This window comes from Notamacropus eugenii, chromosome 6 (genome assembly GCF_028372415.1).
Source record: "Notamacropus eugenii isolate mMacEug1 chromosome 6, mMacEug1.pri_v2, whole genome shotgun sequence".
Taxonomy (NCBI): domain Eukaryota; kingdom Metazoa; phylum Chordata; class Mammalia; order Diprotodontia; family Macropodidae; genus Notamacropus; species Notamacropus eugenii.
In genome coordinates, this window is record NC_092877.1 from 209,147,000 (window position 1) to 209,163,783 (window position 16,784).

Genomic DNA, 16,784 nt, shown 5'->3' on the forward strand with positions numbered 1-16,784 from the left:
AAAAGTAATAACAGAATCACAAGATATTTTCAAAAAACCCCTTGTTATCTTTGTTGATGGTTGCCAAAATAAAATTTTGGGGATGATGAAGTGTAAGATCTGAGACAAAAATGAAACAGTTCTTGCCATTAAATTTACATTCTGCTGAGGCACAGAGAACAGTATACAAAATTACATAGAAAGTTCTGACATAAATTCAGAATTAACTTTACCTTTAGTTCATCACAAAAGGCATCAGAAAAGGAAACTTAGGTAAGTTTTTCACAGTATAGTTCTTGTTTTTGGTTTGCGTTACAATTTGATGTTAAACAATTCCAACTTGTACTGTGTCGACGTTCTACTTGGCAGGTTTGGTTCCAGGGTATTATTCTTAATCTGGAAGCTAGTCTGTCTAACTCGAGATCAGTACAAGATTTTCTCATGGTTCCAGAAACAATCCAGACTATGGGGGTAGATCTCATAGGTACTCAGTTACTGAAGCTGAAATGAAAATCACTTAGTCATGTGTGTGTCTGTGTGTGTGTGTCTGTGTGTATGTGTGTCTGTGTGTGTGTCTGTGCGTGTGTGTGCGCGTGCGTGTGTATGAAAATCGTCATTGGAAATATAAAGTTTGAATATGGTACATTTAGTATAATCTGGAACTATTAAATAAGCTTATTATGCTGAAGTATTTAAATTTATCTCTTCCTAAAGATATGTTTTTTATTTCTTTAGGAATTTGATATTTATATCTAACTTAAATTTGTAGAGGAATTGGCAAGCTCTTCTTTTGTTTGTTTCTATGTGTGTGTGTGTGTGTATATGAGAGAGAGAGAGAGAGAGAGAGAGAGAGAGAGAGAGAGAGAGAGAGAGAGAGATGGCAAAACCTATTTCTGTGTATGAATATTTGTATGTGTGTGGATACATATACACACATATATGTACGTGTGTATATGTGCATTCAGGAAGTTATTTCCTGTAGGTCTTTTGAAATGGAAGGGATATATTTATAATTGATGATGAAAAGCTTTGTTCATAGGTTTTTAAATCTGTGCCAAACACATAATAAGTGCTTAATGAATCCTTATTGAATTAATTAATTCTAACAGGTAAAAATGCTATCTTATTTATTTTGGAAATATATATGATGAGTAAGCATTTGAAGATGCAGATATCTTGTAACGGAATAATTTGTAGGATTTTGAGTGTTGTGATATTTGAATGCTTAAAATGAATTAAAACTAAATTTGTTTTGCGGTGTGCCGAGGATTAGGAGTAGATTTTGGTGATAGTGCTTGAAATAATTGAAGATATCCTATCTTAAAACCAGGTAGATTTTTCCTGTATTGTGATGCTTTAGTTATCAAAATACTTTTTAGACACCTAATAATTTCTTTAAACGTGTCTTTTTATCTGTCAGACCAGAGCTTGTCCGTCCAGCTACCACTTTGTATCAGCATAACTTGACGGGGATTCTGGAAACTGCTGTCAGGGCGACTAATGCGCAGTTTGACAGCCCCGAAATCCTTAAGCGGCTGGATGTCAGGCTCCTGGAGGTATCTTAGCCTTGTCCCTGTTAAAGTGATGTAGACGATCGGGAGGAATCTTGTGCTGAAATGGAATGCTGCACCGAACGCTTTCATTGGTGCCTACAAGTATTTGGGAGGCGGGCCGGGGATGAGCGAATGCAGTCTATCATCAGACTGTGTGTTTGGTGGCAGATTAGGTTTTTCAAAGGCATGAAAATCGTCAGAAACAAAGTTTAATTGTTCATTTGTAATAAAAACCAAGATAGTTGTTTGCCTTTTGTTGTTTGAAGTGTTTTTTAAATCTTGAACTATCTTAATTCTATATATTTTTTGTCAATAGAAAGAATGGAAATTAATCCAAAATTTACTCGCTTACAAAACAAGCTTATCTGCTGTTATTCACGTTGTGACAGTTTTCACAGTTTACACGTTATTTTGCTTCTCCTTTGGGAGAATAAATAAGATCTTTAGCATTTGTTTTATACTAGGTGTCTCCAGGTGATACTGGATGGGATGTGTTCAGCCTGGATTATCACGTCGACGGACCAATTGCAACTGTAAGATCATTTGTGTATTTGTGTAGCATTCAGGGTTCCTTAGATGGCTAAATATTTTGTTATTTTCAAATGGCCTTTTTACTCTTAAGAACTTCTGATTAAACTGATCACTTGGCATCTGGGATATACCCACTGAATGAACACGTAAGCCAAAACTTCAGTTTCTTTAAATTATTAATGAGTGCTAAAATGCCCCATTATTAAAAACATTCTTTTAAAAAATAAATCATTTGTTCTCTTGTAGACTTCAGCAAGTACTTAATAAATGGATTGTTCATTTTATTCCATTATTCCTAGACTGTAGCAACTAATTTGGGATAATTTGCAAGGAACTATAAAATGTATTTCAGGGGAATCGTATTTGTATTACTTAAATAAAATTTGATATGTAGTATTCATTTGAAATGATGAGGAAATAGCTGTACTATTGTTCAAAGTGCTTTTTACCATATATAAAGAAATGTACTGTTTCTTTTAATACTTATCAAAGAACAAAAGTTTGACCAGCATAGTTGTCTTCTTACAGATTTGTAATTAAAGGTGGAAGTAGCTCTTCTTAACATGACTATTTTTTTGCAGACACTTTAACATATTGTTATTGACTTGTATCTTTTTGAACTTATAATCAATAGATCCAATTATTATCTATTTGATATCTTTATTTAGCAAAGTTCTATATTACCATATAATTAAAACTAATATTATTGTTTGGACATATCTACCTAGAAATCTTGGAAGAGCCTTAACCCTGATGCTGTGGATTACATTGATTTCCCGTACCTCTAAATTTTGAATCACTAAACCCAGTATAAGATTATTGGAATTGCCATAGCCATGTTAGTCCCTTCTAGCACAAAAAATCAGGTTAATAGCTCCTGAACCACTAGCATCATATTAGTTTGTGAAATATTGACTGTTAGTGAAATTTTTCTTTTTTTAAAGCCCTAAATTGGTACTGTTAACCTGTTTTACTAATAATTAAAATTACATGATTTATTCTTAAATTTAACTTTATTAACATATTTATCTTATTAACATTTAGCTATTTTCCCTGAATAGTCTACTAAAGTACATTTTGTTAAGTGCTTTATTCTAATAACATGACTTTTTCTGTTTTCTATACAAACTATGCATATTTTTACTATATGTGTGTATATATAGCATATATATGTGTGTGTATATATACATATATATACACACACATACATATATATTTTACTGGCTAAAATCAAGCAGAGATTAGGTTTTCCTTTAAGGCTTAGAAAATAATCTAAAATTTAATATAAAAGAAATGTAATTTCAGGTACTCATGTTAGATGCTGTACATTTGATATTTTTGCATAGTGTAAAGGATACCATATTAAATTAGGTGAATGCTTCACAGAAGTTTAAGTGCTTAGAGAAATAGGTATCCTGTGGAGAAAATCTTTTAAATCACTGAACATTATCTATATGTGTGATCTCTAAATTATCTCATAATATTATAGGACTGAATAGCAGTGCAGAGGCATATATTGTTGTCCATTTAACACTATAGAGAAACTCTTTGAATACTTGGTGAAAACTAGAGTTTTTTCTGCATTCCATCTTTTGGGAAATAGAGAAGAAGAAAAGCACATATCAAGAAGTGGTTTAAAAGAGGGAAAAATGAAAAATGTTTGAAACATGTTCAGGTTCAGTATACATTCAGACTTATCTGCAGCATCACTATCTATAATACTGGCACAGTGAGAATTAGTATTTATAATGATGGTCCTCAAGTATCACATGATTTTGAATAAGTAAAAGAGATATTAAACTGCCAACAGCAATGTAATATAGCAGTTACGAATTTAATTGAGTATTTATTATGTGGTAAACATTGCTGAACATATGAAGATGTACGAGATGTAGTCCTCACATTCATTTCAGGGACTTTCATTTTTGTAGTAGAGAGAAATAGTACAGGATGACTGCAAGTACAGTAGCTCAGGACTGCAGAAGAGGGAAAAATTACTTCCAGGAAGATTATCAAAGAAGATTTTTATGAAAGAGGTGTTTGCTATCTGAGCTGGATCTTGATTCAACAAAGATATTCCAAAACTTAGCTTGTGTGGACATGGACCACACCTTGTCTACATATGGAAACATGTCTGGCCAGCACAGCAGACTGTGGTGACTTGCATGGTCATGGGATGTTCTGTTTTGAGGACATCTTCCAAGTCTGAAGAGCCTCAGCTTCGCATCTGTGAACTCCAGTTGCCTGTTCATGATCAGGAAACAGCATTAGTATGGCCAAACCCAACCAGGAAGCTGTGTTGGGGAACACAAGACTGGAGAATTAGACCTTGGGGCCACTCAGATCTTAGACACATCTTTATTTTCTCTTTGGGAAAAACTAGCCTAACTTGGGCTTGTTGCATGAGGGATGATATTTAGGGGATTATTCCCACTACAGTTAGATATTGCAAATCGAAAAAGAGCTGGACCCAGAATTTTGTAAGAGAAACAGAACAAGATGATTATATTTGTTACCCCAAGCTTCTTTCTGGAGTAAAAAACAAAAGAAAACTTCTGTAAACACCAATATTTATATGATATTTTGTGGCTCTGAAACAATGGATTCCTACAATCTCTAGAAAATTGTAGATTATTCAAATGACAATGGAGAAATGAATGGTAGGCTAAAATGAGCTTTCACACATTACCAATGAAGAATTATAAGCAATAAAATATTTAGAAGTTGTATTGATTTTTATCAGTAAAGAAGTCCAGCTGATCATGTAGATAGAACTTGTGATAACAGATAACTATCATGCTTTCTGAAAAGACTTTTAGTTATAGATCTGTGACCTTTCTGAAGACCAGCCTAGACTGGTTCAAGAATGTACTCATCACAGCAAACCATAAAATAAGGAGTGTTATAGAATGGTCTTCAGTCCTTTGTGGGGTGGGAAATGGGCAAAGGCTTCATATAGCTTTTATATAGTTTTCTGTAGTTTATAAACATATCAGCTTAACTCTTGGAACTCTACTTATCCGAACCTGAATGCTGCACAATTATGATGAACAAGTTTGGCGCTCTCAAATGGTATAAGAAGGTACCTCTCCTCCCCTTTGCAGAGGTGGGCAGATTGGGTGTGTAGAACAGTGCATATGTTAGATTTTTAAATATGTTGTTTAGTTTGGCAGAACAATTTTTTATCCTCAAAATTTTTTTTTTTTTTTGTTACAAGGGATCACTATCTGTGGGGGGAAAGGTAAATGATGAATTGACAAATGCAGGGGATATAAAAACAAAAGATTTCAATTAAATTTATTTATAATATCTTTTTTCCCATTCTTTTACATTTAAGGTCATTCTTTACCAAGAAGAAATACAAAAACAAAAAAAAATAGTTCTTGGCCTTAAAGAGTTTACATTTAATTGGAAGAATTACCTATATACATATAAGTAAATGCAAAATATGTAATTTTGTAGGTGGTGGTAGGAAACAGGGAAATTACGAAAGGCCTTTTATAGGATCTAGCACTTGAGTTGATATCTGAAGTTGTGATTCTTAGAGATGAAATGAAGAACATTTCAGGCAAGGACAGTAGCCTTATCTCAGATGGAATGTTGTGTATGAGAATAGTAAGTTCTGATTAATGTTGAGTGAATGCCTTATGTGGCATATATACCCCAAAGCCAAATATAAAGTGTCTTACCTTTGGGATATTGGCATTATGGAAGAACAAGTTATGTTCTAATAGGATTTTAATAATATGATTCTTTTAATTTTTTAGATTTGATTTAATTTTAGTTTAAATCTTTTAATTTAAGGTATATTTGATCTTTTTTTTTTTTCAGAACTTCATGGTGTTGATATGTTTTATTTATAAAACTGCTGAGACATAAAACATGTGTTTATAGATATTGGCAATATTTTTAGACTGCTGTTCTTTTCAGGTGTTTACTAGAGAGTGCATGAGTCACTATCTAAGGGTGTTTAACTTTCTTTGGCGAGCTAAAAGGATGGAATATATTCTCACTGACATACGGAAAGGACATATGTGCAATGCAAAACTCCTGAGAAATATGCCAGGTAAAATATAAACTCTAATGTTTTACTGAATTTTCTTTTATATTCAATCTGTTTTTACTGGATTCTTAAAAAAAGAATGAAATCACATAATATGACTAAAGTTAAAAATCATTGCTAATTTCTTTTTCTATTTCTACCTTTGGGAAAATTTAATTTAGTTTAGGCTCAAACATTCAATTAAGTCATTAAGCATTTATTAAATATTTACTCTGTGCCAGGCACTATGCTAAGTGCTGGGGAATTGAAAGACAAAAGTAAAATAGTCTGTCCTTAGTCAGCTTACCTTCTAACAGGAAAAACAGTGTGTGCACATATATGTATGGTATACACCAAATGAATGCAGTGTAGTTTTGAGATGGATGGTGCTAGTTTCTTAGGGAATCAGGAAAGATTTTATATAGAAAATAAAACTAGAACTGATAACTAGGATTCTAATAGGTGGAGGTAAGCAGAGAAGAAGTCAGTGTTCCAGGGATGAGGGTTAGTTGATGTAGAAGCATGGAGATAGGACTAGCATCTGCACAGAACAGCAAGTCAGTATAGATAGTAGTGTGGATGATTATTTCTCAGAGTCCATATCCATGTAACTAATTTGTTGTAAACCCTTTTGTTTTTGGTTTGTTTTTCATTCATTGTTGTACTTCAGAAATGAAGAATAAAATAAAATAAAATAAAAAAGAATAAAATTTTTTTGGACAATCTCTGCATATGGTTTATCAAAGTTCATATCCTGAACATACTTTACAAGTGTATCAGTTACATTTCTCTTTTTTTTGCTATTATTATCCCCATTTTTTTAATTAATTTTTTTTTTCAATTTTCAATAATCACTTCTATAAGTCTTAAATTTTCTCCCCCTCCCTCCCCAAGACAGCATGCAGTCTTGTATGGGTTCTACACATACATTATTATTAAACACATTTTCACATTAGTCATGTTACACAGAAGAATTAAAACGATTGGGAGAAACCATGAAAAAAAGCAAAACAAAACATAACACAAGAGAAAATAGTCTGCTTCTATATGAGTTCTGATTACATAGTTACTTTCTCTGGATGTGGATTGGCATTTTTCCTCAAGAGTCCTTTGGGTATGTTTTAGGTCCTTGCATTGCTGTGAAGGGCTAAGTCTATCAGAAACAGTTCTCCCCACTGTGGCTGTTATTGTGTATAATGCTCTCCTGGTTCTGCCCATTTCACTCAGCATCAGTTCATATAAATCTTTCCAGGTTTTTCTGAAGTCTGCTTACTCATCATTTCTTATACCAGTCAGTTGCATTTCTTATTCCTGATTATTTTAATAATTGTATTGTGGTTCAAAAACATAACAGTAAATTATTCTTAGAATATTAACTTTCAGTTTTACAAATCCATATAAATTTGATGGTCAGTTAGCCAGGCTTTGGGATTGGTAATGCATTAACAAGTATATCAGTTAGTAGACAGTTTATTTTAAAGTTTTAAAATTTGTATATATTTTCTATACTAATGAGTTTTGATTTGGCTGAAACAAAGTATTTTAGTAAACTTCTAAGGAAGCCTTATACAATCTTTTCTCATACTGGTGTAACATAGTGGAGAAAAAAGCTGTTACTTCTTGATGAAAGGGTTTGAAAACTTCTCTTCATTGCTAGGTTAAAGACCTATAAGGTTTTAGGGTTCAAAGACAGTGTAATACTGAGAAAAATCATACCACCATGCTGACTAGACCACTATAAATTTATGTTATCTAATCTTAACTGATGGAAGCAAGATACTACTTACACACTTTCATAATCATTTAATTATTCCACTTAACACAGCAGCTATTCCAAACCTTTATATTCCTCTTCAGGCTTCCCATGGTACCCCTTACTCCTCTCACCCTTGTAGGTGAGAAACTTTCCTCATCTTTTATCAAAACTTGAGTGCATTGAACAAGAACTCCCCTTTGCCCTCCTTACCATCTTGAATCACTCAGTCTTCCCTCACTATCTCCTCCTCCATTTGTGCCTCCGCATGGAGACGTGGCCCTTCTTGCTAAGGCAAACACAGCTCACACACTCTTGATCGTTCCCTAAGGCCTTATTCTGAGCCCTCTTCTCCCTTTGTATGGTCTTATCTGCTCCCATGGGTTCAGCTATTTATGCAGATGATTCCCAGATCTACATATTCAGCCCTGAACTCTAATTCATGGTACTGCCTTTTGTATGTCTCAAACTGACATTTTAGGATGTCCAAAAAGAACTTATTACTTCCTCCTAAACTGTCTCCTCTTCCAAACCTTCTCATTAATTTTGATGGCACCAGCTATCCTCCAAGTCACCTAGGCTTTAATACTTCACTTTTACCCCACATATCCAGTCTGTTATTATGTCTTCTAGGATTAAATTCAAAATCCTGTTTGATGTTTAAAGCCTTTCACAACCTGGTCCCTTCCCACCTTGCCAGTTTTCCTACACTTACCCCCCTCTCTGTATTCTTTGATCCAATGATGCTGGCATTCTTGCTGTTCGTTTCACTTGATGGTCCATCTTCTGACTCCATGTATTTTCATTGGCTATCCTTTTTCCTGGAATACTCTTACTACTTGCTATCCTGGGTTCCTTCTAGATTCAGTAAATAATATCTTAAACCAGGAAAAAAACCCATTATATATAATGAAGAAAGTTCAAAATTTTTCCAATAAGAACAGAGATATAATAAAGCTGATCATTTTACATAGTGATAGAAATGCCACCTATAGCAATAGATAAGAAAATGAAATTGAGAGAATAAGCATAGGCATAGGAGAAATATGATTATTACTTTTTGTAGTCATGATGATTTACTGAGATTCTTAAAAAGTCAACTAGCATAAATTGTAAACAACAACTTAAGGGTGTAAAATAAATATGCATAAATTGTCATCATTCCTTTATATTGCAAACAAAACATAATAGATAGAAAAATTCCATTCAAAATAATGACAATGTATAAAACATTTAGGAATCTACCAAGACATGTATGAATCCAACTTCTAAACACTCTACTGAAATAAGAGGCCCAAGTAATTAAAGAAATATTCGTTGTCCATGAACAGGTCATGCCAATATAGTTTAAAAGACAGTGCTACTTAAATTAATTTACTTATTTAATTGCCATACCAATCAAACAAAGGATTATTTCATAGTGCTGGGAAAAATTTTTTTTTACAAAAACCCAATGAAAGTTATCTAGAGGAACAAAAAGGTTAAGAATCGTAGGGGACGTAATTAAAAAAGAGAGAAAGAAGAGAGCGTTGCAATTCTAGATCTCAAACTACAAAGTAGTAACCATTTAAATCATCTAGTACTGATTAAAAATAAAGTTTGATCAGTGGAGCAGATTAGATGTATAACATACAGAGGAGACAGATATAGGAGTCTAGTGTTCAATAAACTCAATTACTAGGTATTCCAGTATCCCAGTTACTGAGATAAGAACTCATTGTTTGACAAAAGTACTAGGAAAACTATAAATCAGTCTTTACAGCATGGCTAGTTTATGGACCAGGATCTCAAGATATATACCAAGATAATGCCAAATAGGTAAATGACTGTCATAAAAGATGTTATAAGCAAAGTAGAGGAACAAGGAAGAAATTGCCCTTTATAGCTATTGAGCTCATGACCAAACAAATGATAGAAATAATCACAGAAGAGGAAATGGACAGTTTTAATTATGTGAAATTTAAAAGGTTTTGCACAAACAAAATCAGTGCAGTTAAAATTAGAATGGAAACAGTTAACTTCGGAAAAAAAAATAGTAGGAAGTTTCTCTGATAAAGGCTTTATATATAATCAATGTAGATAAAGAACTATCCAAAAATAAGATTAATCATAAGATTTTGAGTTCCAAATTTTCTCCCCATTTCTTCTCTTCTACCACCCTAAAATAGTGTGTAATTTGATATAGGCTCTACTTAATACATTCATATTTTCACATTAGTCATATTGTATGTAAAGAAGAATTTGAACCAATGGGAGAAAATATGAGAAAAAAATGAGACAGAACAAATAATATACTTTGTTCTGCATTCAGACTCCATAGTTCTTTTTCTGGATGTGGACAGCATTTTCCATCATGAGTCTTTTCAAGTTGTCTTCGATCCTTGCATTGTTAAGAAGAGATAAGTCTGTCGAAGTCAGTCAGTGCGCATTGTTGCTATTACTGTGTACAGTGTTCTCGTGGTTCTGCTCATTTGACTCAACATCAGTTCATGTAAGTCTTGACAGGTTTTTCTGAAGTCTACTTACTCCTCATTTCTGATAACACAGGAGTATTCCATTACATTCATGTACTACAACTTGTTCAGGCATTCCTCAGCTGATGGACTTCTCCTCAATTTCCAATTCTTGACCACCACAAAAAGAGTCACTATATATATTTTGTACTTGTGGGTCCCTTTCCCATATGTAGGATCTCTTTGGGATATAGACCTAGAAATGGTATTGCTCAGTCAAAGAGTATGCACATTTTTATAGCCCTTTCGGCATAGTTCCAAATTGCTCTCCAGAATGGTTGGATCAGTTCCTATCTCCATCAACAATGCATTAGTGTTCCAAATTTCCCACTTTTTCTCCAGAATTTATCATTTTCCTGTTTTGTTATGTTAGCCAATTTGATAGGTGTGATGTGATACCTCAGAGTTGTTTGGATTTACATTTCTCTAATCAGTAGTGATCTAGGGCATTTTTTCATATGACTGTAGATAGCTTTAATTTCTTCCTATGAAAACTGCCTGTTCATATCCTTTGACCATTTATCATTTGAGGAATGACTTGTATTCTTATAAATTTGACTCAGTTCTCAATATATTTGAGAAATGAGATTTTTATCAGAGACACTGGTTACAAAAATTCTTTCCCAGTTTTCTGATTCTCTTCTAATCTTGGTTGTATTGGCTTTGTTTCTGCAACAACTTTTCAATTTAATGTAATCACAATGTTTCTTTTTACATTTCATAATGTTCTCTATTTCTTGTTTGGCCATAAATTCTTGTATTTTCCAGAAATCTGACAGGTAAACTATTCCTTGATTTCCCATTTGGTTGTAGTATGAGCCTTTATACCTATCATGTACCCATTTTGACCTTATTTCTCTATATGGTATAAGATGTTGGTCTACGCCTAGTTTCTGCCATGCTTTTTTCCAGTTTTCTCAGCAGTTTTTGTCAGATAGTGAGTTCTTATCCTAGAAGCTGGAGTCTTTGAATTTGTCAAACACTAGTTACTGTAGTCACTGACTACTGTGTCTTGTGTACCTAACCTATTTTACTGCTCCACCACTCTTATTTCTTAGTCAGTACCAAGTAATTTTGATGATTGCTGCTTTATGATAGAATTTAAGATCTGGTTTGGTTTTGGGCCCCCTTCTGTTGCATCTCTTTTCATTAATTCCCTTGATATTCTGTACCGTTTGTTCTTCAAGATGAATTTTGTTATTGTTTTTCTAGCTCTATAAAATAATTTTTCTGTAGTTTCATTGGTATGACACTGAATAAGTAAATTAATTTAGGTAAAATTCTCATTTTTATTATGTAACTTGGCCTATGTAAAGTTACTTTTTTTTTTTTAAACTTTAGCTCAAACCTCATTTTTTGCAAAAGATCTTTTCTGGTTTTCCTCTTTTATCCTCCCCTCCCCACCTTGGTTTAAGAGGGTAGATTAATTAATATGGTAGCTCATATTTCTTTCTGACTTTAGCTATGTTAATGATAGTAATGATATATCAATCATATTACTCTTTTGCTATGGACATTAGAAATTCCAGCATATGACAGGGCCATCCACCTTCAGCAGCCCTTCGGCTTTTGTATTCTATCAGAATGTCATGTTGTGTAGTTGTTTGTGATCCTCAGAGGCTGGCAGGAGTAGGAATAGCTTTTTATCTGTATTTTAGGTGAACATTTAAAAGTTACTTCAGTTTGTACATAGTTCCTTTCCATTGCATTTTTTTTTTTTTTGAAATGCTGTTGAATAGACCAGTTCTTAACAAGTAAACTTCCCCAGGAACTGCTGTTCCTTCTCTATACTGGTATCTTTAATGTTTTCTGATTTTGATCAGTTTTATGTTATATAAATATTTTATAGTCATATTAGTCTTCTGTTTTCAGAATAAAGCTTCATTTTTCTGTATTATTTTTAGCATTATAAAGATAAGAGTTCCATAGCAGTTGTAAGTCTATGTGGACATCAACCAGTAAGAGTGAATTTTTGTGGTCTGGATATTAGCTTGTAAGCATCTTTATAATGAACTTTCTTGCTTGTATTATTTTCCATTATATTTAAAGATAACCTTGCTATATATGTTCAATTCAATCCACTAAACATTTATTAAATGTTTACTATGTGCCAGGCAGTGTACTAAGTACTGGTGATACAATTAATAAAATAAAAGACAGTTCCTTCCCTTAGAGAGCTTATAATCTAAAGGGGGAGATAACACACAAAAGGAGGCAGGAAAGTGGGGCAGAAGGAGACACCAGGAAGTATTTTTCATGGGGGGCACCTTGTTTCTTAGCATTGAAATCAGGCAAAGTGGAATGAACTGAAAGTCATTTTCTACAATTTACTCTTTTGGTTTTGTTTTGTGATTTCTTGGTTTCTCATAAAGTCATTAGCCTCCATCTGTTCCATTCTAATTTTGAAAGAACTATTTTCTTCTGTGAGCTTTTGAACTTCCTTTTCCATTTGGCTAATTCTGCTTTTGAAAGCATTCTTCTCCTCACTGGCTTTTTGAATCTCTTTTGCCAATTGAGTTAGCCTATTTTTCAAGGTGTTATTTTCTTCAGCATTTTTTTGGGTCTCCTTTAGCAAGGTGTTGACCTGCTACTCATGCTTTTCTTGCATCTCTCTCATTACTCTTCCCAGTTTTTCCTCCACTTCTCTAACTTGATTTTCAAAATCCTTTTTGAGCCCTTCCATGGCCTGAGCCCACTGAATTTTAGATGTTTGGGATACAGAAGCCTTGATTTCTATGTCTTTCCCTGATGGTAAGCATTGTTCTTCCTCATCAGAAAGGAAGGGAGGAGATATCTGTTCACCAAGAAAGTAACCTTCTATGGTCTTATTTTTTTTCCCTTTTCTGGGCATTTTCCCAGCCAGTGACTTGACTTCTGAATATTCTCTTCACACCCACCTTGCCTCCAGATCCTCCCAGCCAGCGCTTAGGGGCTGAGATTCAAATGCTGCTTCCCAGCCCCAGGGCTTTCAGAGGGGGCAGGGCTGCTATTCAGTGTGAGATTAAGTTCAGGTGCTCAGGTGGAGGCAGGGCCACCTCACACACTCAGTTCCCTCAGGGGGTTTATGTGGAGATCTTCAACAATGGATCTGGGCTCTTGCCTGCTTTGGGAGCCCCAGTCCGCTGCTGCCTCCCCTGCTGCCTCCCGAGGGGGCCTGAGTTATGGGGGACACCCCACTCCCTTCTAAAGAGACTGTCTCACCGACCTTCGGCACCTGTAGGTGGAGGGACTGGAGATTCCGTCCCTGAAGCCTGCTTGGATCTGCTCCTCTCGGTGCTGCGCAGCCAAGGCAGGGCTGGGCTCTGCTTGGTCCCGTGCGCGACGGACCTTTTGGGTCAGTTTTTCAGGTCTCTCTGAAACAGAAATCTCCTCCACTCCATTGCTCTGTGGCTTCTGCTGCTCCAGAATTTGTTGGGAGTTCTTCTTTACAGGTATTTTATGGGCTGTGGGTTCGGAGTTAGAATATGTGTATCTTTCTACTCCACCATCTTGGCTCCTCCCCCCATTTTCTACAATTTACAAAGAAAAGTGTTGAGAGGAATTTGATATCTCACCCTCCAGCCTTCTAGTAAGAGGGAAGAGGAGGCTCAGGAAGATGATTTCAGTCAGAACTTGAGTTAACAGCCTGCTGGTGAGTCAGGAGGGATGCCCTGGGATGGACATCTTGTTCCCTGGAGTTGAAACCAGGCAGAGCAGCAGATGCAGAGTGGAGTGTCTGTATAGTTTGAACTGTAGTGGGAAATGACTTGGAGAAGTAATGTTTTGACAGCCTCTTTCCTGTGATACTGTAAGATTAAGAAGGTAACCTTAAGACTAAATCACTGGGCACAAACAGACATGTATTTAAGACAGTATACAGAATTCCAGAAAACATGCGTACAAGAACAAAGAAATGATGGCATTTTGACTTTTTTGTGTGAATTGTTTCTTTCATAAGTAGAATTTAAAGGAATATTCTGTTTTTGGTCACCATTATCTGTGGCAATGTCATCTTAAATATAAACATGTAAAGTCTTATGTTCATCATAAAAAGGATGTCACCTAAGATATTCACCGCACCTGTGGTGGCTATGAATGTGCCAGCAGCGTTCTGAATAGCAAAATAGAAGACTCTGCACATGGAATACAGAAGCAAAGCATTTATTCAAACACCAGAAAGCCAAATCCATCATAGTAACAAGGAAATCTATACACAGTAACAATGCAGGGGGCAACACCAGCCCCAAGCCTTCCCCCTGTTAGGCTCCCCACAAGCCAGCTCCCTTAAACAAATCCCAAACAAGCTCTCCCACTCAGGCTAGTTGCTTTCTTCTCTCTCTTTCTCAACTCTGACTGTTGTAACTCACTTCTTGCTCCACCTATTCAGCTAGCTCCTCCCACCACAAGCTTGTATGACTCAGAATTCCATGTGACCCAGGCAGGTTCCATGAGCCTAATAATGGATGGGAAAGATCTTCCCATTTAAATTACCATTACACCTATCTTACATGGCAGACCATAATAAAAATTTAGTTATAGAGCTTTAAGCTATGGACATTCAAGGAACATACTTTACAAGTTTTTGTTTTTTTTTTTAAAATTTGAATCACTCCTTAATTCAACCCTCTCTCCCTCCCCTGAACTTTTCCATGAGGAAAATAAAAACATAAAATAAAAAGAAAGAAAAACAAAGCCCCTGCAATAAATACATCAAATGAAAAAAATTCTCACATTGTCTGTATTTAAAAATGTATATCTTATTCTGCAAGATGTGAGTAGCATGATTTGTTAATAGTACCCTGGAATTATGGTTGGTCATTGTATTGATCATAGTTTTCAAACCTTTCCAAGTTGTTTTTATGATGTTATTATATAAATTTGTTCCGCTGATTTTGCCTACTTTCCTCTCCTTAAGTTCATACAAGTTATCCTATAGGTTTCTCTGAAATGGTCCATTACTTTATTTTTTACATTGCAATGATATTATATTTATATACCATAAATTTTAAATTGATTCCATAGTAGATGGGTACCTCCCCACTTAGTTTTCAGTTCTTTGCTGATACCCTTACCACTAAAAAAAATACTACTATAAATATTTTTATAAGCATAGATATTTTTTCTTTCTTAGATCTGTTTGGTATATTGACCTACTAGTAATTATTGAAGGGTTTTTAAAGGATATGCACAGTTTCATAGAACATGCTAACTTCTTTGGCATGGTTCCAAATTGCTTTCCAGAATGCCTGGATATTTTCTTAGTTCCACCAATAGTGAATTAATGCGCCTTTTTTGCCCTCGCACAGCCTCTATAATAATTGACATTTTCATATTTTGTCATCTTTGCCAGTCTTATGTATGTGAAGTAAAACCTCAGATTTGCTTTAATTTGGATTTCTCATTTTTTTAAATTTGACCTTTTAGAATTCTCTAGATAGAGTGCCATATCACCTACAAAAAGTGATTGTTTTCTTTCTTCTTCTCTAATTTTATTCTCTTAATTTCTTTTTCTTGTCTTATGTGGTAGCTGGTGTTTCTAACACTACATCAAATAGTGACAGTAGATGTCGTTGCTTTACCCTAATCTTATTGGAAAGATCTTTGGCTTTTTTCCTTCGCATACAATGAAGGCTGTTGCTTTTCCTTAGATACTACTTACTATATTGAGGAAAAGCTCACTTATTCTATGTCTTTTTTGTCTTTTTTTTCTTTTTTTTTAATGGAAACATATGTTGGAGTTTGTCAAGTTTTTTCAACATCTAGTGATCATGTTGATCATGTAGTTATTTTTGTTATTAATATGCTCTACCATATTTATAGTTCATGGATATTAAGTTAACCCTACATTATATGATCTAGTCTACTTGTTAACATTTTAATTCTTTTCAATATTAATGTTCATTGAGGATGTTGTTCTATAGTTTTCTTTCTCCGGTTTATCTTTGTCTGGTTTTTATGTAACAAGATTCTGTTTGTATCACAGAAAGAGTTGGAAGGGGCTCTTTTTCTGTTTTTGCAAACAGTATGTAATATTTAGTTTATTTGTATGTTTGATAAAAGTTATTTTTGTAATCCATTTTGGTCCTGTGGGTTTTTTGTCCCATTCTTTGGGAGTTCATGTATAATTTAACTTGTGGACTTATTCAATTCCCCTTTCTGATATTGTTATTTAAATAATATAGCTCTGTTAGTCCAAATATTTTATATTTTTGTAAGCATTCATTTCATCTAAGTTATCAATTATGTTAGCCTATAATTGGGTAAAATAGTTTCTGATTATTTTATACTTTATCTTTGATTGTTAAGAATTCTTTTTCATTGTTATAAGACCAGTTTGATTTTCTACTCTCAAGTTTAATCAGACTAGTTAATTTTTATCAATTATATTGTTCTATAAAACATCTAATTTCATTTAGCTTTCAATGACCTTTTTT

The 16,784-nt window shown here is 34.3% G+C and overlaps 1 protein-coding gene across 5 annotated transcripts in view; it reads left to right on the forward strand.

The window, feature by feature from the left end:
• The window catches only part of TUBGCP3 (tubulin gamma complex component 3), a 146,982-nt gene that overhangs the window by 102,089 nt on the left and 28,109 nt on the right, over positions 1-16,784 (forward strand). For all 5 annotated transcript variants that reach the window (XM_072621944.1, XM_072621948.1, XM_072621946.1 and 2 more), the window contains 3 exons: positions 1,400-1,535; positions 1,997-2,065; positions 5,994-6,129. In XM_072621944.1, the coding sequence (XP_072478045.1) occupies positions 1,400-1,535; positions 1,997-2,065; positions 5,994-6,129 (341 nt within the window). The remainder of the gene's footprint in view (positions 1-1,399; positions 1,536-1,996; positions 2,066-5,993; positions 6,130-16,784) is intronic.